This window comes from Anneissia japonica, unplaced genomic scaffold, assembly GCF_011630105.1.
Source record: "Anneissia japonica isolate Jap-2015-1 unplaced genomic scaffold, ASM1163010v1 scaffold288091_len1417266_cov198, whole genome shotgun sequence".
Taxonomy (NCBI): Eukaryota; Metazoa; Echinodermata; class Crinoidea; order Comatulida; family Comatulidae; genus Anneissia; species Anneissia japonica.
In genome coordinates this window covers 1,082,100-1,104,861 of record NW_022684833.1, presented here as the reverse complement: position 1 = coordinate 1,104,861, position 22,762 = coordinate 1,082,100, and the positions used below count along the sequence as shown (strand labels likewise).

Here is a 22,762-nt window from a genome sequence, read left to right as displayed (position 1 = left end):
ATGGGTGAGATACTGTATGACATCATCATGCCTACATATGGGTGAGATATGACATCATCATGCGTACATATGGGTGAGATACTGTATGACATCATCATGCCTACATATGGGTGTGATATGACATCATCATGCCAATGTATGGGTAAATCAAAGAAAATTGTCACAATGAGTTTGATAGTGTGAACAAAGGCTAAGATAATATAAATAACAACGGTTAATAAAATTTAGGCAATTAGGAGATCTGCACATAAGAGTATAAAGACAACTTTCAGTACAAGAAATATAAATTGACACTAGGCAAAATGATTTTCTCCCTACTAAATCAACAACCCATACAAATGTCAAGATGAAATATATATTATCATGGTAAAATATAACAACTGTTTAGTTATTGCTGGATGGCAGTGGACAAAAATGACGGGATAACTAGGTTACCACACTGGACTTCCTTCCTCGGTGATATAGGTAATGTCTTGTCTTTTAAAAAAGTAACATCAATTCCCATATTCCCAAGGGTTTAGAAGCATTTGAGAATATAAACTCATCATAAACTTACCTGGACTTTAATTACTTTTGGTAATGGCTGTCTAGTACCTGCACCGCCCTCTACAGCAATGCCCAGTGTTGGTTTTACTTTACGTATCTGTACCTCTTCCCCGTATTTTTTTATGGCATCACGATCGCTGATGTTAATAAGGATTTCTACCTGTAGAGGAGGCTCATCCATCTGCCAATCAAAAACAAATGCAAAATATTTATGAAAAATTCTTAATTCAATTAATTAAAATTCTAAAAGCCAACAAGGGCTATTAACTAAATGAAAAATACATTACAGTAGATAAGATAATTCATACATATATTGGATACACTTAATGCTTAGCATGCAGAATTTCATAAAAATCATTTCACTTCATTTTTGGTTGTATTAGTTAGCAATCTAGTACAGGCTCATTAAAAGGTTTAGAGTTGAGATCTTTTTTAGTTGTCAGAAAAAAATCCTGCACCGAGTTTAAAAGCAAGCCTCTTATAGTCAGCACACTACATCTCCACAATCTCTGGATTTATCTTACCTTACTAGCTACTGCAGGATTTCTCTTGAGGCTTCCAAGGCTTGACCTGCCACTGCCAGCACTTGGACTCCGGCTTCTCAGTGATGAGTTCCTCGAGTTGGTTTCCACCTCCGAGCTTGATGTAGCCGATGTTTTCCCACTTCTCTGTCGAGATTTATTAACCGTTGCGTAGATTGGCGTTCCCATGCTGGACTGCGGAGCAGGAATGGGGCTCAGCGTCAGCGTACCATTCTTAGATGACATTGGCGAGGGAGTGCTTGTACCCTGTTTCTCGTGAGATGATCGTTGTATTTGTTCGTAGATGCTTGAGTAGTTGTTTGATGATGGATACGTTGGTGACGTGTCAGACTTCTTCAGGTCGTACAGTTGCTGACTTGCTTTCTTAGTTTGATTTATGCTTCGTTTTTGGTCTCGAGGTACGTGCTACATTAAAACAATCATTGAATTGCACATTTAAAAGAATCATACAGTACTCAACTGCCAATGAGAAATTGAAATGATTCAGTTTATGTTAATTTACAATTTTATATTGATTTCCAGCAAATTTGAGGGTATATACAATGAAGAAAAATGGTATACTTCATGCATGTGTGTCAATTGACAAGAAAAATTCAATAAAGGATTTTAAATTAAAAAATTCTTTATTTACATAATTAATTGATTCATATAATCATTTTATTGTTTATGTTTATTAACTCAAATATATATTAACAGAATATACTTTATCCAAGATATTTTTCATTAAGTGGTGACAATTATGTTTACTCACATGCGTTGGATCGCTAATGCGTCTTGGAACTCCGTTCTCACTTGTTGGCCCACTTGACCTCCTTGGCAGGTCAAGCAACTATTGAAACAAAGCAAAAAAATATAATCAAGAAACATCTATATTGGTATGACAATGCTGAACATTTTAAACATAATTAAGAGCATAATGGAATTCAAGATCAATATTTGAAAACTGTGATGCTAAGCAAATGTTTATAAATTTCCATCTTGAAATTTTCTATTCACTTTGAGTAGGGACTAATTAAGTGGAGGGGATTGAGGAAAGGAAGTATCAGTGAAAATAATAATGAAGTCAAGTTTTAAAGGTGTCAATTGTGCGCTATAAGGTGAAACAGGAGGGACCACACGGTGTGATTCCCTTTTAAACCCATAAAAAACCCTTTCATTAGTAAAAAAATATTATTTTTTTCATATCTGCCTGTCGCCTCAAGTTATTAACATTTAATGGTATTGTTATCCTTCTTTATCGCTGAAATAGATTAAACTTGTGTTAGCCGAAAAATTTCATATTCCTCTATTTTTGTTTGTGAAGGTCAGATTCAGTGTTAACCATATATTAACTTGATCTGAAAACACTGTTATGTTTGTAAAATAAGTCAGAAAATCAGAAAAATACTTAGCGAATTAGTTAGTTTACTTGAGGTTCAAACTGACCGTCAAGTTTAGACGAACAAATGCAAGACTTACATACAGGTCAAGGGACTTACCACGCTGTTATTAGAACTGTCTGTTGTGACACTGTCAAAGCTATGACGTCTTTCAAGTTCGCCAGAATGTCTTGATTTTGTTGGTTGGGGTGCAGAATGGTCAAAGACAGGCGGTGGACTTTCTGCATCGCTCATGCCAGCATAAAGAGGTTCATGACTGAAACAACAAACAAACAGCAAATTATAAGTCTGTTGTGATTTGTTTCCTTTAAATACAAAGTCACAATTTGTTAGAGAAAATAACAAACTGATGATAAGCCCTTTACTTTGAAATATTTACAAGCCTAGAAGGACCCCACTAAAATGAAGACTTTTAGTGTGTTATCCTGGGCCTGTTTCACACCAAAGAAAAACAATCAGAATATATGATTAACCCCAGTATCCTGGGATGGCAAGACCCTGTAGGCATCTAAATCACAAAACATAATATACAGAAAATACAGCAGAGAAAAATTTGGTAATATAGGAATATACCGATGTACTGTCATCCGTCCAGAGTTCATAAGCACATCAACACCACTGTCTTCACTTGGACTCTTCACCTCGCTGTAAATCGGTTCAACATATTTGGCAAATGATGCATGACGATGGACATCTGCTTGTATCGTCTGTTGGTTTCCAGGTGATGTGGGTGACAGATGGGATGACGATGAGTTGATGAGAGGGGGTGGAGGTGACTCAGACAAGAAATCCTAATGAAATGAATGAATTTAGTGTTTTTTACTACATTGATAGCACATACATCAATAACATTAGAGGGGTCCCGAGCTATGTGCAATGATACCCATTGCCAGGGTGAAAAATAGTAGTAAAAACATTTCACATTATAAACATTGTGGAATATTGGTTTCTTGGTGGTTTTTGCTTAGTCACAAGAGATCATGCTTTTTCTGGGATCCTCTTATGAATTGCAGGCGACTTCGTACCATTGACGTTCTAAATAATTTTTTATTTTTTATTAAGAGGTAGAAAACATAAAATTTGTCACCACTTACAGGAAGAAAGTCTGGTAACTTTGAGTTGCCACCTTTTGAATCAAATCCGTTAGTATGTGGCTTGCTGTACCCGTTCACTAAGCCACCAAAACCATTCATCTGTGAATTCTCGTACCCATTCATATGGCTGTGCATACCTCCATTATACTGGCCCTGAAAATAACAAAAACAATGAAGGATTCTGCAAATTAACGACATCTTAAACTACACCTGAAAATTTACTGCACATGGCATACCCACTAAGGATTCAAATATGCTCTACTGGAATGAAAAATGCCTAAAATAAAATTGGTAATACCACATTTGCAACTTTTCCTCCAATTTTGAACTACTGAATTCTTTAAGGTTGAGCCACCGCCATCAAAATACTGGTTCTGCTGCTGTATAAGACTTATAGGCTTAAATTACATTCCTTTATGGTTCTTTCTACACCCATGCAATAACAAAATAGTAGACTATGATTGTTATTGTTGCTAATCTTAGTTGCAATTGCACTTAAATCCACTCAGCAAGTCTTACTCCCCATTGAATAGATGAAGTTACAATACTCTTGTGCATAGTTAATGCTGTGTTCAATTAAGAAAGATTTTAACCAATGGAAAAATAGTAACATTGTAAATAAGTAAATCAAGAATCATCATTACTAATTCCAAGGGATGGAGTAATACATGAGTTTACATATTTAACAACATTAATTACAATTAATTATGTGTGCAACAATGAGAAAGGAACACATGCAACAGATATTGAAAGCTACAAATTCAAATACATACAGAAATATAATGACACTATACTACTATAATGGTAAAGAAGTTATTGTGGGTGCATTTATAATAAAGCACAAACTAAAAGCAGCTGAATGATACAGTGAATATACCAATGTCAGAGAATCTATCAATATTATAATTTATATTGGTGAGTAAAGCCTTATTAGTTTTCAGTAAGAATGTTATGAATTAGTTTTAAATAAAATATAATAAAAATGCCAAGTATTATATTTATTAGCATTGTTTTATTATTTTATTCTTAAAACAATTATGCAATCCAACAACAGAGAGAAAATACAATAAATTTGGACATATATAATCTAGCAAGGATGGTACAGCAGATAGTAAGCATAAATGCACAAAATTAAAGGGACAAACCTATTAAGGGGATGGGGACACTTTCTGAGTGTGCCAAATTGTCAAATCAATACAACTTAACCCCTATTATGGGGACACTTTTTTATTGTATCAAAACAACTACAGTACAGTAGTCACAAAAATAAGGGGGAAAAAATCATTCAAATTTATATTTTGAGCAGCAACCTTAACATAAAACCAGAATTTTGTCCATCCTTTGAATGGGCATTGGTATGATTCTTAGTGCATGTGTTACTTCATGTAAATACAATCTTGTAAAATTCTGACCATCAACCAGGGAGATTTCTTGTGTATTTTCATATAGGATTCTAAACTATACTGTTCAGCCTGCACCCTGACTTATAAGTTGTTAACATCTACAATAGTATTCTACAGTATCTTGTGCATCCGATAGAAAGCTCAATATTAAAAAAAAAAAGAATATTTGTTCATTAACATAGCACTCGAATCAAGAAATAATATTGGGAACATATACAACTTTTGTAGTTTTAATTACATATCCGTTAATTTCATATCTTAAATAAATTTTTTTTTGCCTTATTTTTTGCCAAATTATTGTTATAAATTAGTTATAATTCAACTGTAACTCATTATTAGGTCAATTAAAATGAAATTATAGAGAATCTGTCATCATCACATAAAAACATGCTAAAAATCCCTATTAAGGGGACAATTTCGCATTTTTGGTTAGTGTCCCCTGAATAAGAAAGACCCTCAGGGGGAAACCCCTATTATGGAGACATTTTTTTAGTCCTGGGGCCCCTTAATAGGGGTTCTACTGTAGTCATTTAAATTTAAGCCTAGTTCTCTTCCTATTAAACAGTATATCTCCCTTTTAACAAGACATTTCTGCAGAATATTCAATAGACAGCACTCACAAGAGGCAAAAGCACATCAAAGTAAGAACTAGTCTTTCTACACCAGACTGCAAATATAGCACTAGACTTACCAATATTGGAATGTCATGCAAGAGCAGAGCAGACGTTCTAAGCTCTGTCTGCTTCTAATGAGCGCAGCAATAAAAATTAGAAATATAATAGAAATGTTTAGTTAGCTAGTTTCGCATAAGAAGGAGGAAGCTTAAAAAGAGCCTTGTTGGGAGGCAGTGGGGCAAAATGCTCTCCGGTACACCCAGCCTTGCCAAGTTAAAACTTATGTAAGTAACTACAGTATTGGGATATACCTCCACTGGTTTTGATTAGAGATGATAATAAATATTTGAAAAAATGTATGTCAACAGCTGATGACAGACAGACAGACAGACATGTTAAAAAGAAAACATGTAAACCACTTTTATGATTTCTTGTATCAGGGATTTCCACCTCTATTTTGATTATTGTGTATTACAATTTTATTATTTTTTTACCGATCCATTAAAATGCCTAGCTGGCAAAAAAAAAAGGGCTTTAAGTACAGTTGAAATCTGAATGCCTCAAAATTCTACTTCCATCTTTCACAATTCAAAATTGTAGAATTGTGAAAATTTAAAAAATTTACAGTATCAGACATGTACCTTTTTGGGAAATGGAATGGAGCTGGGAATTTGTGGTGGAGTTATTGGCCTTGAGTCGATGGAACCTGAGGAGTAGTGACTACTCCCGGAGAACGTTTCTCCGATAGAGTTCTCTTTCTCCTTCTGTGGGAAAATGCGTTGACGAGCCTGGAGAGGTAGAGAGATGACACAATTAACATTCAGATGGTAAATATTATGTTTATAAATTCTTATATTAGCTAGCGTTAATGTTTCAATATTAGTAATAACATTTTCATTTATAATATATTATCTAGCAAACAGGATAAACATTTGGGAAAAACAACTTTTGAACATGTAAAATCATACATTGCATGAACAGGACCATTATATTATAAACACAATGACAAAATGGCAGTTAATTTACAAAAAGCTAGGGGGTGACTGTAAATACATAGTGAACATATGATATGAACAAGTGCAGTACTTAGGTAAGTGAAACTTTCAGTTACATACCTTCATAGCCTCAACTTCACGTTTCAATACCAGTGTGTCGTACCGATCAATATCTTTCGGAACCATGAAGCTCCTGATTTCCGACAGCAAAGAAAACTAAAAGGAAAATGTTTAATAATGCTATACAGCAAGAAAGGAATCACTATAGTTCGGCCTTATAGTAGCTTAGTGGATTTAAAAGAGGCTTGCAATCAAATCCTGAATTCAAAATTAAACTTAAATTAGAGAGAAAGCGCTATAAACACTATGTTTGTGAATATGAAATTACCTTTGCGTGTGTGTTGAGAAGCTCAAATAACGCCAGTACGAGTTCATCGACGGAGATGTGGGCCTTCTGATACTCTCCCAAGTAATACTTCATTGTGCCTCGTTCATTTTCATTTAGAAGCTGCCTTGCCTGTTCCTCTATCATATTCCATGTCATCGATGTGTTATACATGATCTGTGAACCAGCTATTCCTTTCTTGAATGAGGGCTGTAAACAAAATCAATAATAATAATAATAATAATAATAACAATAAAAGACAAACACCGCCATGATTAGTTGTAATTTTATAATTTAGTCCTGTTTTAGTTCTCTTATTCGCATTAAATTCACAGCCAAGGTTGAATTACATGATATTTAAAGTAATATATTTCAACATTTAATGATGTTGGTATAAACATTTCTGGAATAAAGTTAAGAATATCATGATTTATAGCAATTAATTTTAAAAAAAAATATGTTCTTTCTTGCTTTTATAGATCTTTAAGTGGGGGTCCTATTTATTATTAATTATTGTTCTCCCATCAAATAATACAACATTTAGCTAATAGATTTAGAAGTCTAATAAAAAAACATATTCCACATAATAGTGTATGGTAACACATTGATGGTGAGTTTGATAATTAGTTTCTTAATGAGCATAAATAATGAAGGCTTATAACTTACCATTTCCATCCCTCTTCCGACAAAGTTACCGTTCTGAAAATCGGGTACTGGATCCTGGGTGTTATCATCTCCGTCTAGCATCGACAGCTGATCCCCCATTATCCACTGTGTCTTGTCAACTGTGGTGCGTGCGTAGGGCAACTTCCCAACGTCCTTGATCGTCATCATCATCAGCTTTGAGGACTTGAGTATGTTGACGGCTTCTTGATGCTCAATTTCTAAGAAACTTCTACCGTTTACATCAAGTATTTGGTCTCCAACCTGTTCATGTAAAGGAATCTAATTTAAATATCCCAATATATGAATTTTTGAATAATAATTATATTTTTCTACAAAATAATTGAATCCCTATTTCAGTCAATGGCTGCCAAGAATTCAATGTTGTACTGCTCTGTTTTTGACTGTTTTCAATCAAAAATACAAAAATATATTTATGAATATTTGTGATTACAATGTCATGAATATCGAGAAACAAATCTACAGGACTAGAGGCAAGACTATTGGAGTACTGTAGAAACCTATATTTTTATTTCTTTTATGTTGATATGTATGATCTCTTGCATTTTAACTTTTTTTTAAATTCAAATTGTATTTTTATTAAACCTTTTAATCAATTGTAAAAAGGTCTTTTTGTATTTTTGTTTCTTTTTTCTGACTTTTTGATTATGTAGTTTAAGAATGATTGTGCAATTTGTTTCCGTTGGTATGGTTTGTTTGCGTTTAAAAATAAATTTCTAGTACAGTATACGTTTCTGTTATATTTGGACAATAAAGATTTCATTAGATGTGAAGTAAAGTACCATTCATAAATATTCATAAAGAGAAACAAAGGAGAACAAAAATATCAACAATAATAAATTAATAATGACGATCAACATACTGTATAGAAGATTGTGAACATACACCTGTATCATTTTTGGGGGCCTCCTGACAAATCATGCAATTACCAAAATTAACATAATATTGTATGTATCAAAAATTATCTTAGCACGTTCAACCTACATGTAGAGCACAAACACTTACACATAAATTTAAAAATACAGAAAAAAATGTTGTGCCATTTGCTTTTTAGACATGCCGCCACATACCACCAAATGGTAAAGGCTTCAGTCTCCTACAAGATGTTACAAATTAGGACAAGGTGAACTGACAGGCAAGTAGCTTAAGTTAGTTAATTTGTGATTTTTTTGCATAAATTAATTCAATGGAGGAGATTACAGGTAATATGATGCGCATGCTTTTTGATAAATCGATAACTACAAGCAGTGTTGTTACTGTAATCTTTATAGTGAAAATCTTTAGTGAACCGACAAGAAATCTGACACGTCCTGACAGCAACATTGACAGTTTCTTTCAGTTTTGATGAAAAAAAATCACTCTTGTTCACGGATCATATTATATCACATGAAAACACCTAAAATACATAAATACAGCAGTGATTTCCAGCCCATTGATTTTGTATTTTGTCCGTGTAGATATGTTTATTGACTGCAAACAAAGGATGCGGCTATGCTGGGAGAGATAATCCAGCCCGCAATAGCCCAATCAATAAATGCAGAATTACAGGATCCTGCTTACAATAAGTACAATTGATGTGTATGTGGGATTATAAAACAAGGGAGAATAATTATTTCACAGGAGATGAGTTTGGTTTGGTTGAGGTGGTAATTCATACTCCGACTGCATCAAAACTCTAATGAGAGGATTTACTTTTTAAAGTTTGCAATAAGACAACACTAATTGGTAACTTAAAATTAACAATAAAAAGACATTAGGGTTTTAGTATAAGCCGGGCATAGACCATTAGCTTTTGTATGTCACAGTTAACACTACTAAACTCTGTCTGATGAAGTAGAACATTGCCACACAGACAGACATGAAAATTATTTAATCAAAGATGACGTAAACAAGTGTACACTTAGTTGAAGTCTCAAAAAAGATTTAACTAAATCAAGCACTACAAATCTGTTAAAATACAATCATTAATTTAGCATGGACTTCATTAATGTACTGTAAAGCACATAAATTCAGAGGGTTAGACAAACTATACAATTAATTTATGCTACAGAAGTGTTATTTATAGTAGTTATTCTATTAGTATTATATATATTTAAAAATGCCATCCCAATTGCTGGAGTGGAAAGCTTTGGTTTTGATCCTAATGGTTGCATAGGAATAGCTTTTTGCTAACATTTTAGCATCCTTTATAATATCTAGAGCATGTTTACTTAAAACCAATTTACTGCATGTTTACTGTATATTACACCGGAGATGGAACATGTGGTATCTGTTTGCATTCTGAATGATTCATGGCCTGTTAACAAATCTATGAATTGCATATAAGATAAACAACTACCTGTAAACAATACAAACAATAGGTTACATTCATGTACAAAGACTTAGACCCCTAAAAGGTATGTAAACAGTATAATGTTGCCTAAGTGTCTTAGAAAAAAAGTAAATCCTTGCCGAGCCACAGGGCTCATTGGGCTGAAGCTTATCACCAGTTTCAATTGCCTTGTAGTATCACCCAGGGGTTGATTGTTATAGTACAGGGTCGGTACCGTTTAATAAGTAGTGGAGATGTCGAGCAAAAGGACAAAATTCTTCATGTAAATTTGGATGGTTTAACTTAGAACATATTGTAGTTTTATTTTGATAATTTACACTTATTTATATTACATAATTATTACAATTATATTATATTATTATTACGGTATATATAACTAAATATTTCCCCACATAAAAACACCACTGTTCCACACTAAATGGAGATAATTATAAGAAAACTGGCCGGTAATGAAAATCATTTTTATAGTAAAAAGTAAAAAAACTGTTTGGGCTTTGCCATATGTTTTATGGTTGTACTGCCATGTAAATCTAATAATAAACTTGTGTCGGTATTCAAATAAAAAAATGGTTAAACTTTTGTTCTTATAGTACAGTGCTTAACAAAAGGAAATAATTTATTGTGTTGTGAACAGTTTAACATTTTGTTTTACCATGGTGATTTTATTCTGTGCTGAAGAACTGATCTTTGGGATGCCATAAAGAACGGTTCATTTTTGTGGGCCCTGTTTCTACAACAAAAACCGTTCTTAAAAAGAACATTTCTTAAGAGGGTTCTTTGGTCAGTAAAAAAAAAAGAAAAAAAAAGGTGCCATACCCCAAAGGGCGCATCGGTCCATGTCCAACTAGAAGATAGGCCAATCCGCCACTAGTGGTATTACTTATAAACAAAGATCTTATAAACATAAGATAACGTTCTCCGCGATTTACACGTGCAAATTCTGTAATAACGCATGAACAGCACCCTCTTGCAAAATTGAAAACTTTTGAACCTTGACTGCTCTGATCATAAGCGTACGCCCCGCAACTTTACGTTTACGCGTAACAATTAGAAGTGTCCGATTTACAATGCGCTCTCTCTTTAGAACATAAGGAACAAATTAATGTACTTGGTAACGAACTTTAGCGTTACGCGAACACCCTATCCCACCAATTTAATATTTGACAAATATATTACTGTATAACCCCAGATACTTGTTGTGTGATTCAACACTCAAAGCAGACTACCAGCACGTTACCAGTATGCTTCTTACAATTAATTAACCGTTTAATTGACATACCTTCAAGCCAGCAGCATCTGACACTGAGTATGCATCTATTCCAGTGATGTAGATACCGAGACCAAACTCCAGGCCACCTCGGATCATCAAACCTAAGCTTTGTCCATCTCCAATCACCAAATTCACCTACAATGTTTCAATGAAAGGACAGGAAACAAAGAAATTAGTAGGAATTTAAGTAACTACAGATGAATGATGAAATCAGAGGATTACATTGATTATAAAGTAATTTAAACACTCTCATAATATATAATTTTTAAAAAATAACGGTAATAATTAATTATAATGTAAAAATTTGACATCTATATCTACAGTAAAACACTTAGCGTTTGGCAACTGGGTACAAGTGCACAATCAAGTAATGGGTGGGAGAATCTATTTTGGAACATTCACGAACACTCTGCCGCTATTCAAGGCGATATTTTTGGTGCTAACCCCCGTCCCCTTAGATATTGTCCCACAAAATTACAGCATAAACATATTTAATAACATGTTTGTGTGACAACACGTTTATGAGACTGTCACCAAAAAAAAGCAGACAGTATTGTGTCATCTAATGCTCATATGGAGTCAAGTTGGATTCGTCAGCCAATGGTCATACTGTACAATGAAGTGAGAGTGCCCAGCTTAAGAGAATGAATGTCACAGAATTTGTTATACATAAGCAACTTGCAAGAATAATATAACAAAATACTAACCTTTCTTTCATCCCCATCATTCAATAGATTGAGGCTGCTCTTCCTACCCTGGGACTCGGTCATCTTCCCCTTCAAAACTGCCACATTTGGGGGTGGGGAAACACTCCTACCCTGTGGGTTAACCCATGTGTATGTTTGATGTGACACATACGATCCAGGGACACGACCCACTGAGCTTATTACCATATTCAACTTCTTGGCAGTTTTCAGAATCTAGATTTGGGAGATAAACATTGATAAAAAGTGTAAATGATAAAAAGATAAAAAGAAAATGCACTAAAGTATTTCGTATTTTGGAAAGATATGACATTTTTTTATTGTTTCGCAAACTAAATTTTTTAAAGATTGTCAGAGGGCAGACAAAAATATAAAATTCTGTTTTCTTATTTAGCAAACGGTTTTGCCCAAAACAGCCAAACAGAGGGAAAAAAAATTGTTATTGTTGAATGTAAACAGTGTACTGTAGTACTGGGATGGTTTAAAAATGCTTTAAATTATAAACATACAGTACTACTGTACATATCTTATTTTTGGAGATTTCAAGGCAGCGGTGGGCATAATAAAAATAAAGAAAAACTTTTATATTTTCTGAAGCATCCATATTTTTCATGGTGGCTTTAATTGGCCAAAAAATAAAATTGTGTTTTTATTCGAAATCATCATTATTGGAGGTTGGTGTGTTCACTAAACAAGGTATAAAAAAAGTCGCACCTAACAGAAATTTTGCATAAGCTACAGTATAGAAGTAAGCATTATGTTTTCATTATTCATCAATTATTATTTAATCATAATTTTTAAAAAACAATTTCAGAGAAGTGAATAAATCGTTGTTGCTTGCAGAGCAGTGCCCTCTATCCATTATATTAAGTATGGCTGATCATATGACACGACACTCGCAAGATTAACACAAAAACAACCCATCAGATGAGATTATTTATGTTGACAGGCAGTATGAATTCTAGATGAGTTTTAAATATTAAATATGATATTCCTAAATGTAGGTTGGTACACTAATTATAATTTAAAATTACAGTACTGTACTACAGGTACAGTATTACAGTATGGTATATTAGGTATAATACAGTAATCTGATTGACACATGTCAAATAAAAAAAATGATTCATGAAAATTTATCATTTACAAATTACTACTGTACTTCGAAATAATCTGTTGTTTTATAGTATCAATCTTGTTTAGACTTTAAATGAAAAAAACTTTCATTCTACTGTACAACTTAAGTTATAAGCTCTGCTATATATTTCAGCAGACTGTTACACAGTTTGCTAGGATACTATTTTCTTTGGTTATTTTTTTTTAACTATTTAAAAGTTAATTTAATAAAGAATAAAAAATAAATTATCAATATCCTCCTTAAAAAAATTATATATCATATTAAATGCAGTGATTATCATCATTTTAACTATTTCACAATTTATTATTGTAATGCTACTACAGTTGGTAATCGTTTTAAATATCATTATTATTATCTACATTCTTATGATCATTATATTCTACTGTAGCAACACTTAAAATAAACCTAAACTGTATAATTACTGTATTAATATTATTATCAACATTGTTAGAGACTTCAGTTTTAGTAAATTGCACAAAAGATGTATAGTATTAATGGAAAATACTGCAGAGTTCTTCTTCAAATTTGGATTACTGATGGGCTATGTTTGTTAAATACTGTAAGTACTTTTAAACCTTCAAACAATACTTTAAAATTATTAAACTATCATGTTTATATTCCATAATTACTGTACTATTAACTCCAAGTATACACACACATATACTATAGTACAGTACACTACTGTAGGTTTAAATTAGTATCAAATTACTGTCAATACAGCACTGTATATTAATCTGGATTTTTATACCCCTTTTTCGGGGGGGGGGGGATATTTAAATTTATAAAATGTTGGATTCATTGACTAATCATTGTAGATTTCTCATTATCATTGTTGTACTGTAAGTCATTTCAAATCTATTTTCATTCTACCCAACACGACCCACTGAGCTTATTACCATATTCAACTTCTTGGCAGTTTTCAGAATCTAGATTTGGGAGATAAACATTGATAAAAAGTGTAAATGATAAAAAGATAAAAAGAAAATGCACTAAAGTATTTCGTATTTTGGAAAGATATGACATTTTTTTATTGTTTCGCAAACTAAATTTTTTAAAGATTGTCAGAGGGCAGACAAAAATATAAAATTCTGTTTTCTTATTTAGCAAACGGTTTTGCCCAAAACAGCCAAACAGAGGGAAAAAAAATTGTTATTGTTGAATGTAAACAGTGTACTGTAGTACTGGGATGGTTTAAAAATGCTTTAAATTATAAACATACAGTACTACTGTACATATCTTATTTTTGGAGATTTCAAGGCAGCGGTGGGCATAATAAAAATAAAGAAAAACTTTTATATTTTCTGAAGCATCCATATTTTTCATGGTGGCTTTAATTGGCCAAAAAATAAAATTGTGTTTTTATTCGAAATCATCATTATTGGAGGTTGGTGTGTTCACTAAACAAGGTATAAAAAAAGTCGCACCTAACAGAAATTTGCATAAGCTACAGTATAGAAAGAAGTAAGCATTATGTTTTTATTATTCATCAATTATTATTTAATCATAATTTTTAAAAAACAATTTCAGAGAAGTGAATAAATCGTTGTTGCTTGCAGAGCAGTGCCCTCTATCCATTATATTAAGTACTGTATGGCTGATCATATGACATGACACTCGCAAGATTAATACAAAAACAACCCATCGGATGAGATTATTTATGTTGACAGGCAGTATGAATTCTAGATGAGTTTTAAATATTAAATATGATACCAAAAGGTAGGTTGGTACACTAATTATGATTTAAAAGTACAGTACTGAACTACAGGATCACTATATTATGGATTAAGTTTTAAATATTAAATGATATTCTTAAAGGTAGGTTTGTACACTAATTATAATTTAAAATTACAGTACTGTACTACAGGTATTACAGTATGGTATATTAGGTATAATACAGTAATCTGATTGACACATGTCAAATAAAAAAAATGATTCATGAAAATTTGTCATTTACAAATCACTACTGTACTTACAAATAATCTGTTGTTTAGTATTATTCTTGTTTAGACTAAAAAAAATAAATTATCAATATCCTCCTTAAAAAAATAAATATCATATTAAATGCAGTGATTATCATCATCATTTTAACTATTTCACAATTTATTATTGTAATGCTACTGCAGTTGGTAATCATTTTAAATATCATTATTATTATCTACATTCTTATGAGCATTATATTCTACTGTAGCAACACTTAAAATAAACCTAAACTGTATAATTACTGTATTAATATTATTATCAACATTGTTACAGACTTCAGTTTTAGTAAATTGCACAAAAGATGTATAGTATTGATGGAAAATACTGCAGAGTACTTCTTCAAATTTGGATTACTGATGGGCTATGTTTGTTAAATACTGTAAGTACTTATAAACCTTCAAACAATACTTTTAAATTATTAAACTATCATGTTTATATTCCATAATTACTATTAACTCCAAGTATACACACTTAGAGTACTACAGTACAGTACAATACTGTAGGTTTAAATTAGTATCAAATTATTGTCAATATAGTACGCTGGTGCAAAACTAAGGCTCATGAATCTTTTTATTTTCAACGAATTGTTTTCATCTGGAATAATCTTCCTTTATCAATTCGATCAGATTCTTCCTTTCCTTCTTTTAAGAACAAAGTTATTGAATTTTACAAATCAAGATAGGATTTTGTGATTAATAGCCTGAATAGATCTGTTTTTTTTTTTTTTTTTTTTTTTTTTTTTTTTTTAGAATTGAATCCTTATCTTTTTTACATTTATTTGATTATTTATTTATTCATTTTTCTCCGGTGGTAAGACGGCTCTGTAGAGGTGCTTGTTCACCTGTTCTGTTCTTGCCTTATAAGTTGAATAAAATTTAAAAAAATAAAATAGTACTGTATATTAATCTGGATTTTTATACCCCTTTTGGGGGGGGGGAGGGGATTTAAATTCATAAAATGTTGGATTCATTGACTAATCATTGTACATGTAGATTTCTCATTATCATTGTTGTACTGTAAGTCATTTCAAATTTATTTTTATTCTACCCAAATTAATATTTCAACTTACAACTGAGTGTATACAGTAGTTTATGAACAGTAAATTAAAAACATTGTGTACAGTATGTGAATTTAAATATATTAGTAACTGCAATTGTACAGTATTTAAGAATTTTGAAGAGTTTAATTAGTAAAATGTCACTACAACGCATTGTCTGTAGACACAAAGACATGATTATGATTTTAATTAAAACTGACTTGTGAAAACGAAACAACCAACTCAACAGGTTGTAGCATTTAATTAGCAAAGATTTGATTTAGATTTTCAACAAGTGTTAATTACAGTACAACGGAAACATTGTGTGAAACGAAAGGCATTTCCCAAGAGATTCATTTTGGGAAGTTTCTTCTAAATTGATGCCAGTCATATTCTGGATTTTAAAAAATTAACGATGATAATTTCATATCTACCAAGGTTGCAATAAGTGGAGGATGGTAATTTACATAACAAGGCAAGCTGATTCCTACGTATAGTAGGTAATTGTAACATGATCATCTACTAGAATAGCAAATGAATCGGATACGTCCACTTAGGATAGGAAAGCTCACTGGAGAAGAATTAATGCCTACAGTAAATTTAATCTTTGGTAATTCATTTTTATAAATCACTCTCTACCATTGCTGATGTCAATCAAACAATAGAATTAAAAATTTAAAGGAATAAAAATAAAAATATTTCTGGTGGTTTGCAAGGCAACGAATATCGATTGATTAAAAAAATAATTAAGACAATCAAATGCTTAAAGTGGTTTATCTTTAAAAAAAATCTATATTCTTTACACTAGGTGTATTGAAAGTTAATTATTCTATTTAATTTGACCTTAAAGGATTGGAGAGTCACATTTAATATTTTGTCATTGTGTTTTAAAGAAGGTACAGGAATTTTGTCAATCTTTGGACACTTTTTGATTTAGTGTAATTATTGTGCAAGTACGGCAGTTAGACTTTAAGGCTTTTAGTATGGTATTTTGTTTTCAACAATTGAATTTAATGACTGATTTGAACTTTAGGCCTCCACCACACATATAGTACTGCTGTATTTTTTCAAGACCCTGTAATTTGAGGTACTATACAGTAAAGATATCAATTTCAATGTCACATGAGGGGCAAAAGAGTTTTTCCACCTGCCTTCTACAGTACAGTCTGTCACTGTTTCTAGAAGAGTCAGTAAATTACAGTACAGAACATGGTAGGGGACAAAAGCTATGTTCCGACGATCACTCCTATCCGATGCAAGTTAACGAGAAATCCAGTCAAGGTCGCATCAAATGTTATCGTATGTCTACACGAAAGTTATAGCGGCCAGGATAGTTATAGCGCTTATACACTGATATAAAAAGTTGAAGATTAAAATTATTTCTATTGATCTCATGATGATGTTTCAATAAGACGAAGACTACAAAACAGAAATTACATTAGGCGAGGGCCTGCCTGGGATAGGGCTGCCTTGAATTGGGTAGGCAGTAGGCCATCCCAACTATTGACAAATAAAAGGCAAAATATGTTTAACATCCAATTTTTTCATCTTCACTTGGTAGAGCATTCCAAAAAAGCGAAATAAAACTGAGTTTTTTTTTTCTCACCTGATGTACCCTAAGCCTACCTATTATTATTAACATTTAGGAGATTTTCGGCAGCATTTATAACCCGAGCCTCCAAATGTAGTATGCGAGTATGAATGTTGTTCGTGGTTCTTCCTGCTAGAATGTGAGAATTGCAGTGGCTAAAGATAAGGCTACTGTATTAGCTGTAATTTAAGAATCATGTACGTACGGTATCTCACCGGCGTTCACCGTATCTTGTTCAGCCCTATCCTTAGACACCGTGAACGAACTACCACAGTATTTTGCGGATTTCCCAAAAAAAGACATGAAATTTTATATGAAGTTTACAACGAACGGTAATAATATAAATTGTCCTGTAATGTTTTATTTGGATTACTTTTGACAATTATGAAGTTAAAAACAACTCAAAAAGGTAATTTTAAAGATGCTTTGGTTGATATTATGAACCAAATAGGCCTAGAATTGCCTCGAAAAGGAGACCGTGGTCAAGCTTAACAGAAAGTTCTGTCAGATGAGAGCCTTGCCAATCTGGTCATTTGTCAGTGTTAGCTTGCAGGATGAAGCGCTTGTTTTCCATCAGGTGACCCCGATCATACAGTCGGTGTCAGCTTCCCGTCGGAACAAGCGTAAAACTGAAAATGAAATTTAGCTGCACAGGGAATACATTTGTATACCTGTACAAGTACAGTACCTCCCACAAAAAAGAGGGGGTATATTCATTAAATATATAGAAAATGTAAAATATATTATAATCAATAAAAAAAAGTAATTAAAATTGACAGCATTTACTATATGTACATACTGTATGTTATCCTTTGTGACATTGGTAAACAATACAATGAGTACTGTACATTTTTAATTTATTTGTGGTTATACAATACAAATCATTACTGTGTACTGTTGGCTCTCCAATTTTCCGTGTACCAACTAACAATAAATCTTAAATCTATATTTTAACGAGTGTGCTTGCTTTTAAGGGCTTATTTGTGTTAGTCTGCAGTGCAGTATGCGTACAGTATATTTTCATAGCTTGTACTTATATTTTTAACATCACAACAAACTTTTCCTCCCTAAATTTCCAAATGATGGACAATAAAATGTATCTTGAATCTTTTTGACAAAGCTAACTTTCAAATTAGAATCGTACCCCATACAAAGCAAAGTATTGTAGGATGGATTTTCAGAGTCAAAAGGAACTTTGTCTCAACACATCATTAGCAACATATTCCCACAATGTCTGTTTAAAAAGATCAGACAGCTCGTAGGTATCATCAGTATTTATGGTATTGGAAGGATTTCAGTGTCAAGTAAATGTCCCATACATTACTACACCATACAACACGTAAATACCAGTATCACGTCAGTAATGTCACACACATTTCATGACGATTAATCATACTGTATCATCACTACCCTGTTTCAACAAATTGTACAAACAAATACAGGAATATCTGTATTCAAAATATTTAAAAAAATCTTGATGCACAAGCAGGAACAATACCTGTATTATATATTTTCAAAAAAATACCAAATACTGTATTAAATACTATAATTTAAAAAAAATATTTTAGCATCAAATTACAAAAAAAAAAATCATATAATATAAAAACAATTTTAAATGTTTAAATTTTTTTTTTACAAAGTGGCAATGCTTACGCCGATATGTAGTGCATTAAGATAGCGAGAATTATTTTGAAGGTTAGAGAGTAAAGCCAAGTTCACCAATCAAATTGTTGGGAATTTCGATGTTTTCGATGTAAGAATAGCCACAGCCTTTTTATATAATATGTTTCTGTACCTTAACAGCCTCTTCATGTCTTATTTTCTCAAATGATGTATCGTTGACAGACAGGAGCTGGTCTCCTGTTTGTATTCCCCTTTCCTCTGCAACGCTCCCTACATCCACTTTAGAAATAAAAATCCCAACACCATGTTCTGCTCCTCCTCGGATACTGAATCCCAATCCTTCGTTCTCATGCTTGCTTTTTTTCAATATGATCCTATGGATATTGGTATGAACATCTTGTTGAGGTAGGCCGGATTGGGAAGCAGCCTTACGGATAGTTTTCCCATGCGGTTCGATTGCTGGATTCCAATTTTGAATTACTTGTTGAGTCCTCGTTGGCATTGTATTATAGTTTCTAGTATTATTACTATTGTTGTTGATTGTTCTGTCATTTTTAACTGGTTGAGGTAATTCTGCATGTTGCCAAAACAAGGCTTGATCCGAATTGGGCACAACTTTCCCAAGCAGTAAATATAATCTCTGTTTTTCTGGAGTGTTCAAAATCGTCCTTAGATTTTGTACCAGTGAATATACATTCCTCTTTGCGTTGTAATCATTTAAAGCATGAACAAAGAATGCATGGTCGTCCTCGTTTAAAACTGCGGTTAGTTCCTCTTGTAGGCGCCTCACGTTTGTTGAAAGAGTACGGGAGTTCGCCGCCTGTTGACTGTGCCTGTGGCCGTGCTTCGATCGCGGCCTCGGAACAGGTTGTTGGATGGACATCTTGACATGACGTTAAAACACGTATTTCCAAAATAAATGCTCTCTTTACCTACCCTAATCGATCCTAATTTGTAGTTTAATTCCTTTTACATAATTTGAGATATTGACAAAACAGATCGTAATCGCCAGAGCATGGCATTCGCTAATTTTCTATGTTATTCTACTCCGTAAGACGTCCACTCTGTACACGAAAAACATCAAGTATTTCTCACGCATATATTTCGCGCACAACATGGCTGCCAATTATCGATCGTTGATTGGAGCATACGTAAGTGCCTGTAAACAAAAGGTTGTCGATTATAAATTAATGCTGTATTAACCTTGAGAAAAATACATAAATATGGTTTGACATATGGTATATAGGTAATAGTATAAATTATCAGATTATGTATTAAATATATAATTTGCCTGTATTATACAGAAATTCATTTATTCTGTTTCCTTGTCAACGTCTCATTTGCATATCAAAAGGAAATTGCTGCAACGCCGAGTAATTTTACAATCATTCAAGTCCGTTATTGTTGGCGGAAGTGATATTTTGGTAATATCCAGCTGCATGTGCGTGAAATACAAAGGAGGTACTACAAACTCTTTCTATCGTAACGGTTGTATATCATTTTCAAGAACAATACAAGGTCCTACGTAGAATTAGAAGTAAGTTAAGGTCTAGGTTAGGCTAGCCTAGGCCTACTCCTAACATTTTTGTTTTTTTTAGAGTCCCATGAACTGAGTAGTGGTGTAGGCCTAGGCTAGGCGCCCCTAGGCCTAGTATTGAAAGTAAGTAGGCCTAGGCCTAGACTAGCTAAAGCCTAGGAGGACAAGCACAAGTTAGCAACCATAGCTTGTCTGTAAGGGCACATAGAAAAAATTATTAGATTATCACTCTTTTTTTTTTAAATTGATAAGGGTCCAGGCCAGGGAGGGCTTTTTTTTTTTTTTTTTTAAATTGGTAGGCCCCTCCCTCCTAGGCCTACATTATTTCGCTTTTGTTTTTATTGAGGGAGGGACTGTTTATATTTGGTTGTAATAGTAAATATTGTATAAAAACTGGTTTAATTTTATAGTTTTTTAAAGAAAATGTACTTGAAGTCACAAAATTGCAATGTTGTTTTTATGCTGTTGAAATAAGGCCACGAGAATGGAAGTTGTAGGTTTGCGTCCGAAAAATTTTGAAAATACGTGAAGCATTTTTTCATTTTTCATTATTCATTATTTTTTTTATAAATGCTGTCCACAAGCCGCGGCATTGGTAATTTTACATTTATTCCCAAGAAACAATGCTTACAGTCATAAATAGGCTGTACACTAGCCTATAAAACAGATCCTTTTCTACATTTAAGACCTCTTTAAACATACGAGATTTCCTATTGGTCAGAAAGATCGATTTGACCCGTAAATGACCTCAGCAGTGATCGGCGATCATGGTGCGATGTGGCCAGGCCTGCCTTCGCTCGGTGTTCATGACGAGTGATCAGTGATGAATAGATCGTTTTTCTGTCCGTTTACGGCTCAGAAAGTCAGTTTTTTAAAACGAAGTATATTTTTTTTTCAAAATAATGAACATTTTTGTGCGGTAGCTTTTTAGGCATGCGGGCGGTGGACGCAAACCTACAACTTTCATTCCCGTGGCCTAATTGATGCGGCAAAAAAAAAATTTTTTTTTTATTCCTGCATCAATATTTCCTGATTTTTTTATGCGAGCGGGAGTGATAATCTAATAAATTTTTCTATTTGACCTAAGATGGGAACCCTCTAGGCCTAGCTCAGTTTTTTACAGTACTGTAGCAGGCCAGGCCATCATCCTTTTTTTTCGAGAGATAAACCCGACCACCTGACTGTCACTGGACTGGAGTTATTTTGCGGCTGCGGTATTATAAGGCCTAGGCATGGGTACTTTATCTCCTTTACTAACAAAAATAAGATTAAAGAAAGGACATGGTATTTTTCTTGACATGCCGTTATAGTGGAGAAAAGATAGCGAGACTTTATTAAGCCAACTCCACCAATAGCACCAGATTTGCATAAAATCTATGAACAATTAACTACAATCAGAAAACAATGCCCCTTTCTGGAGGTTTTATTGTAATAAAAAATGTTTTGTTATTATACCAGGTCTAGTGACGAGATTTCTTATTTTAACGTTCGCTGCCAGGGATGCGGGTTCACATTCGACAGGGTTTAGTAAGGGGTGGCATTCATGTCCACACCTCTCTAAAACCTGTCTCTTATACACATCTTCCTTAGATTTTGTACCAGTGAATATACATTCCTCTTTGCGTTGTAATCATTTAAAGCATGAACAAAGAATGCATGGTCGTCCTCGTTTAAAACTGCGGTTAGTTCCTCTTGTAGGCGCCTCACGTTTGTTGAAAGAGTACGGGAGTTCGCCGCCTGTTGACTGTGCCTGTGGCCGTGCTTCGATCGCGGCCTCGGAACAGGTTGTTGGATGGACATCTTGACATGACGTTAAAACACGTATTTCCAAAATAAATGCTCTCTTTACCTACCCTAATCGATCCTAATTTGTAGTTTAATTCCTTTTACATAATTTGAGATATTGACAAAA

At 33.2% G+C, this 22,762-nt stretch overlaps 2 protein-coding genes across 7 annotated transcripts in view; one reads left to right on the top strand and one right to left on the bottom strand.

The window, feature by feature from the left end:
• Window positions 1–22,756, bottom strand: part of LOC117107874 (whirlin-like) — a 28,304-nt gene extending 5,548 nt beyond the window's left edge. Inside the window, exons 1-15 of one of the 3 annotated variants that reach the window (XM_033249697.1) lie at window positions 22,450–22,756; window positions 19,486–19,995; window positions 11,952–12,164; window positions 11,254–11,379; window positions 7,625–7,885; window positions 6,962–7,168; window positions 6,694–6,789; window positions 6,220–6,366; window positions 5,656–5,709; window positions 3,562–3,714; window positions 3,041–3,258; window positions 2,567–2,723; window positions 1,840–1,917; window positions 1,071–1,493; window positions 557–727 (exon numbers count right to left, since the gene is read on the bottom strand). In XM_033249697.1, the coding sequence (XP_033105588.1) occupies window positions 557–727; window positions 1,071–1,493; window positions 1,840–1,917; window positions 2,567–2,723; window positions 3,041–3,258; window positions 3,562–3,714; window positions 5,656–5,709; window positions 6,220–6,366; window positions 6,694–6,789; window positions 6,962–7,168; window positions 7,625–7,885; window positions 11,254–11,379; window positions 11,952–12,164; window positions 19,486–19,995; window positions 22,450–22,650 (3,015 nt within the window). In that variant the 5' untranslated portion in view covers window positions 22,651–22,756. Of the gene's footprint in view, window positions 1–556; window positions 728–1,070; window positions 1,494–1,839; window positions 1,918–2,566; window positions 2,724–3,040; window positions 3,259–3,561; window positions 3,715–5,655; window positions 5,710–6,219; window positions 6,367–6,693; window positions 6,790–6,961; window positions 7,169–7,624; window positions 7,886–11,253; window positions 11,380–11,951; window positions 12,165–19,485; window positions 20,407–22,449 lie in introns of those variants that run through there. The other 2 variants (XM_033249706.1, XM_033249717.1) reach the window with 2 other exon arrangements.
• Window positions 20,633–22,762, top strand: part of LOC117107848 — a 29,735-nt gene continuing 27,605 nt past the window's right edge. For 2 of the 4 annotated variants that reach the window (XM_033249659.1, XM_033249684.1), the window contains exon 1: window positions 20,633–20,774. The gene's annotated coding sequence lies outside the window, so the exon portion shown is untranslated. Of the gene's footprint in view, window positions 20,851–22,762 lie in introns of all 4 variants that reach the window. The other 2 variants (XM_033249649.1, XM_033249668.1) reach the window with 1 other exon arrangement.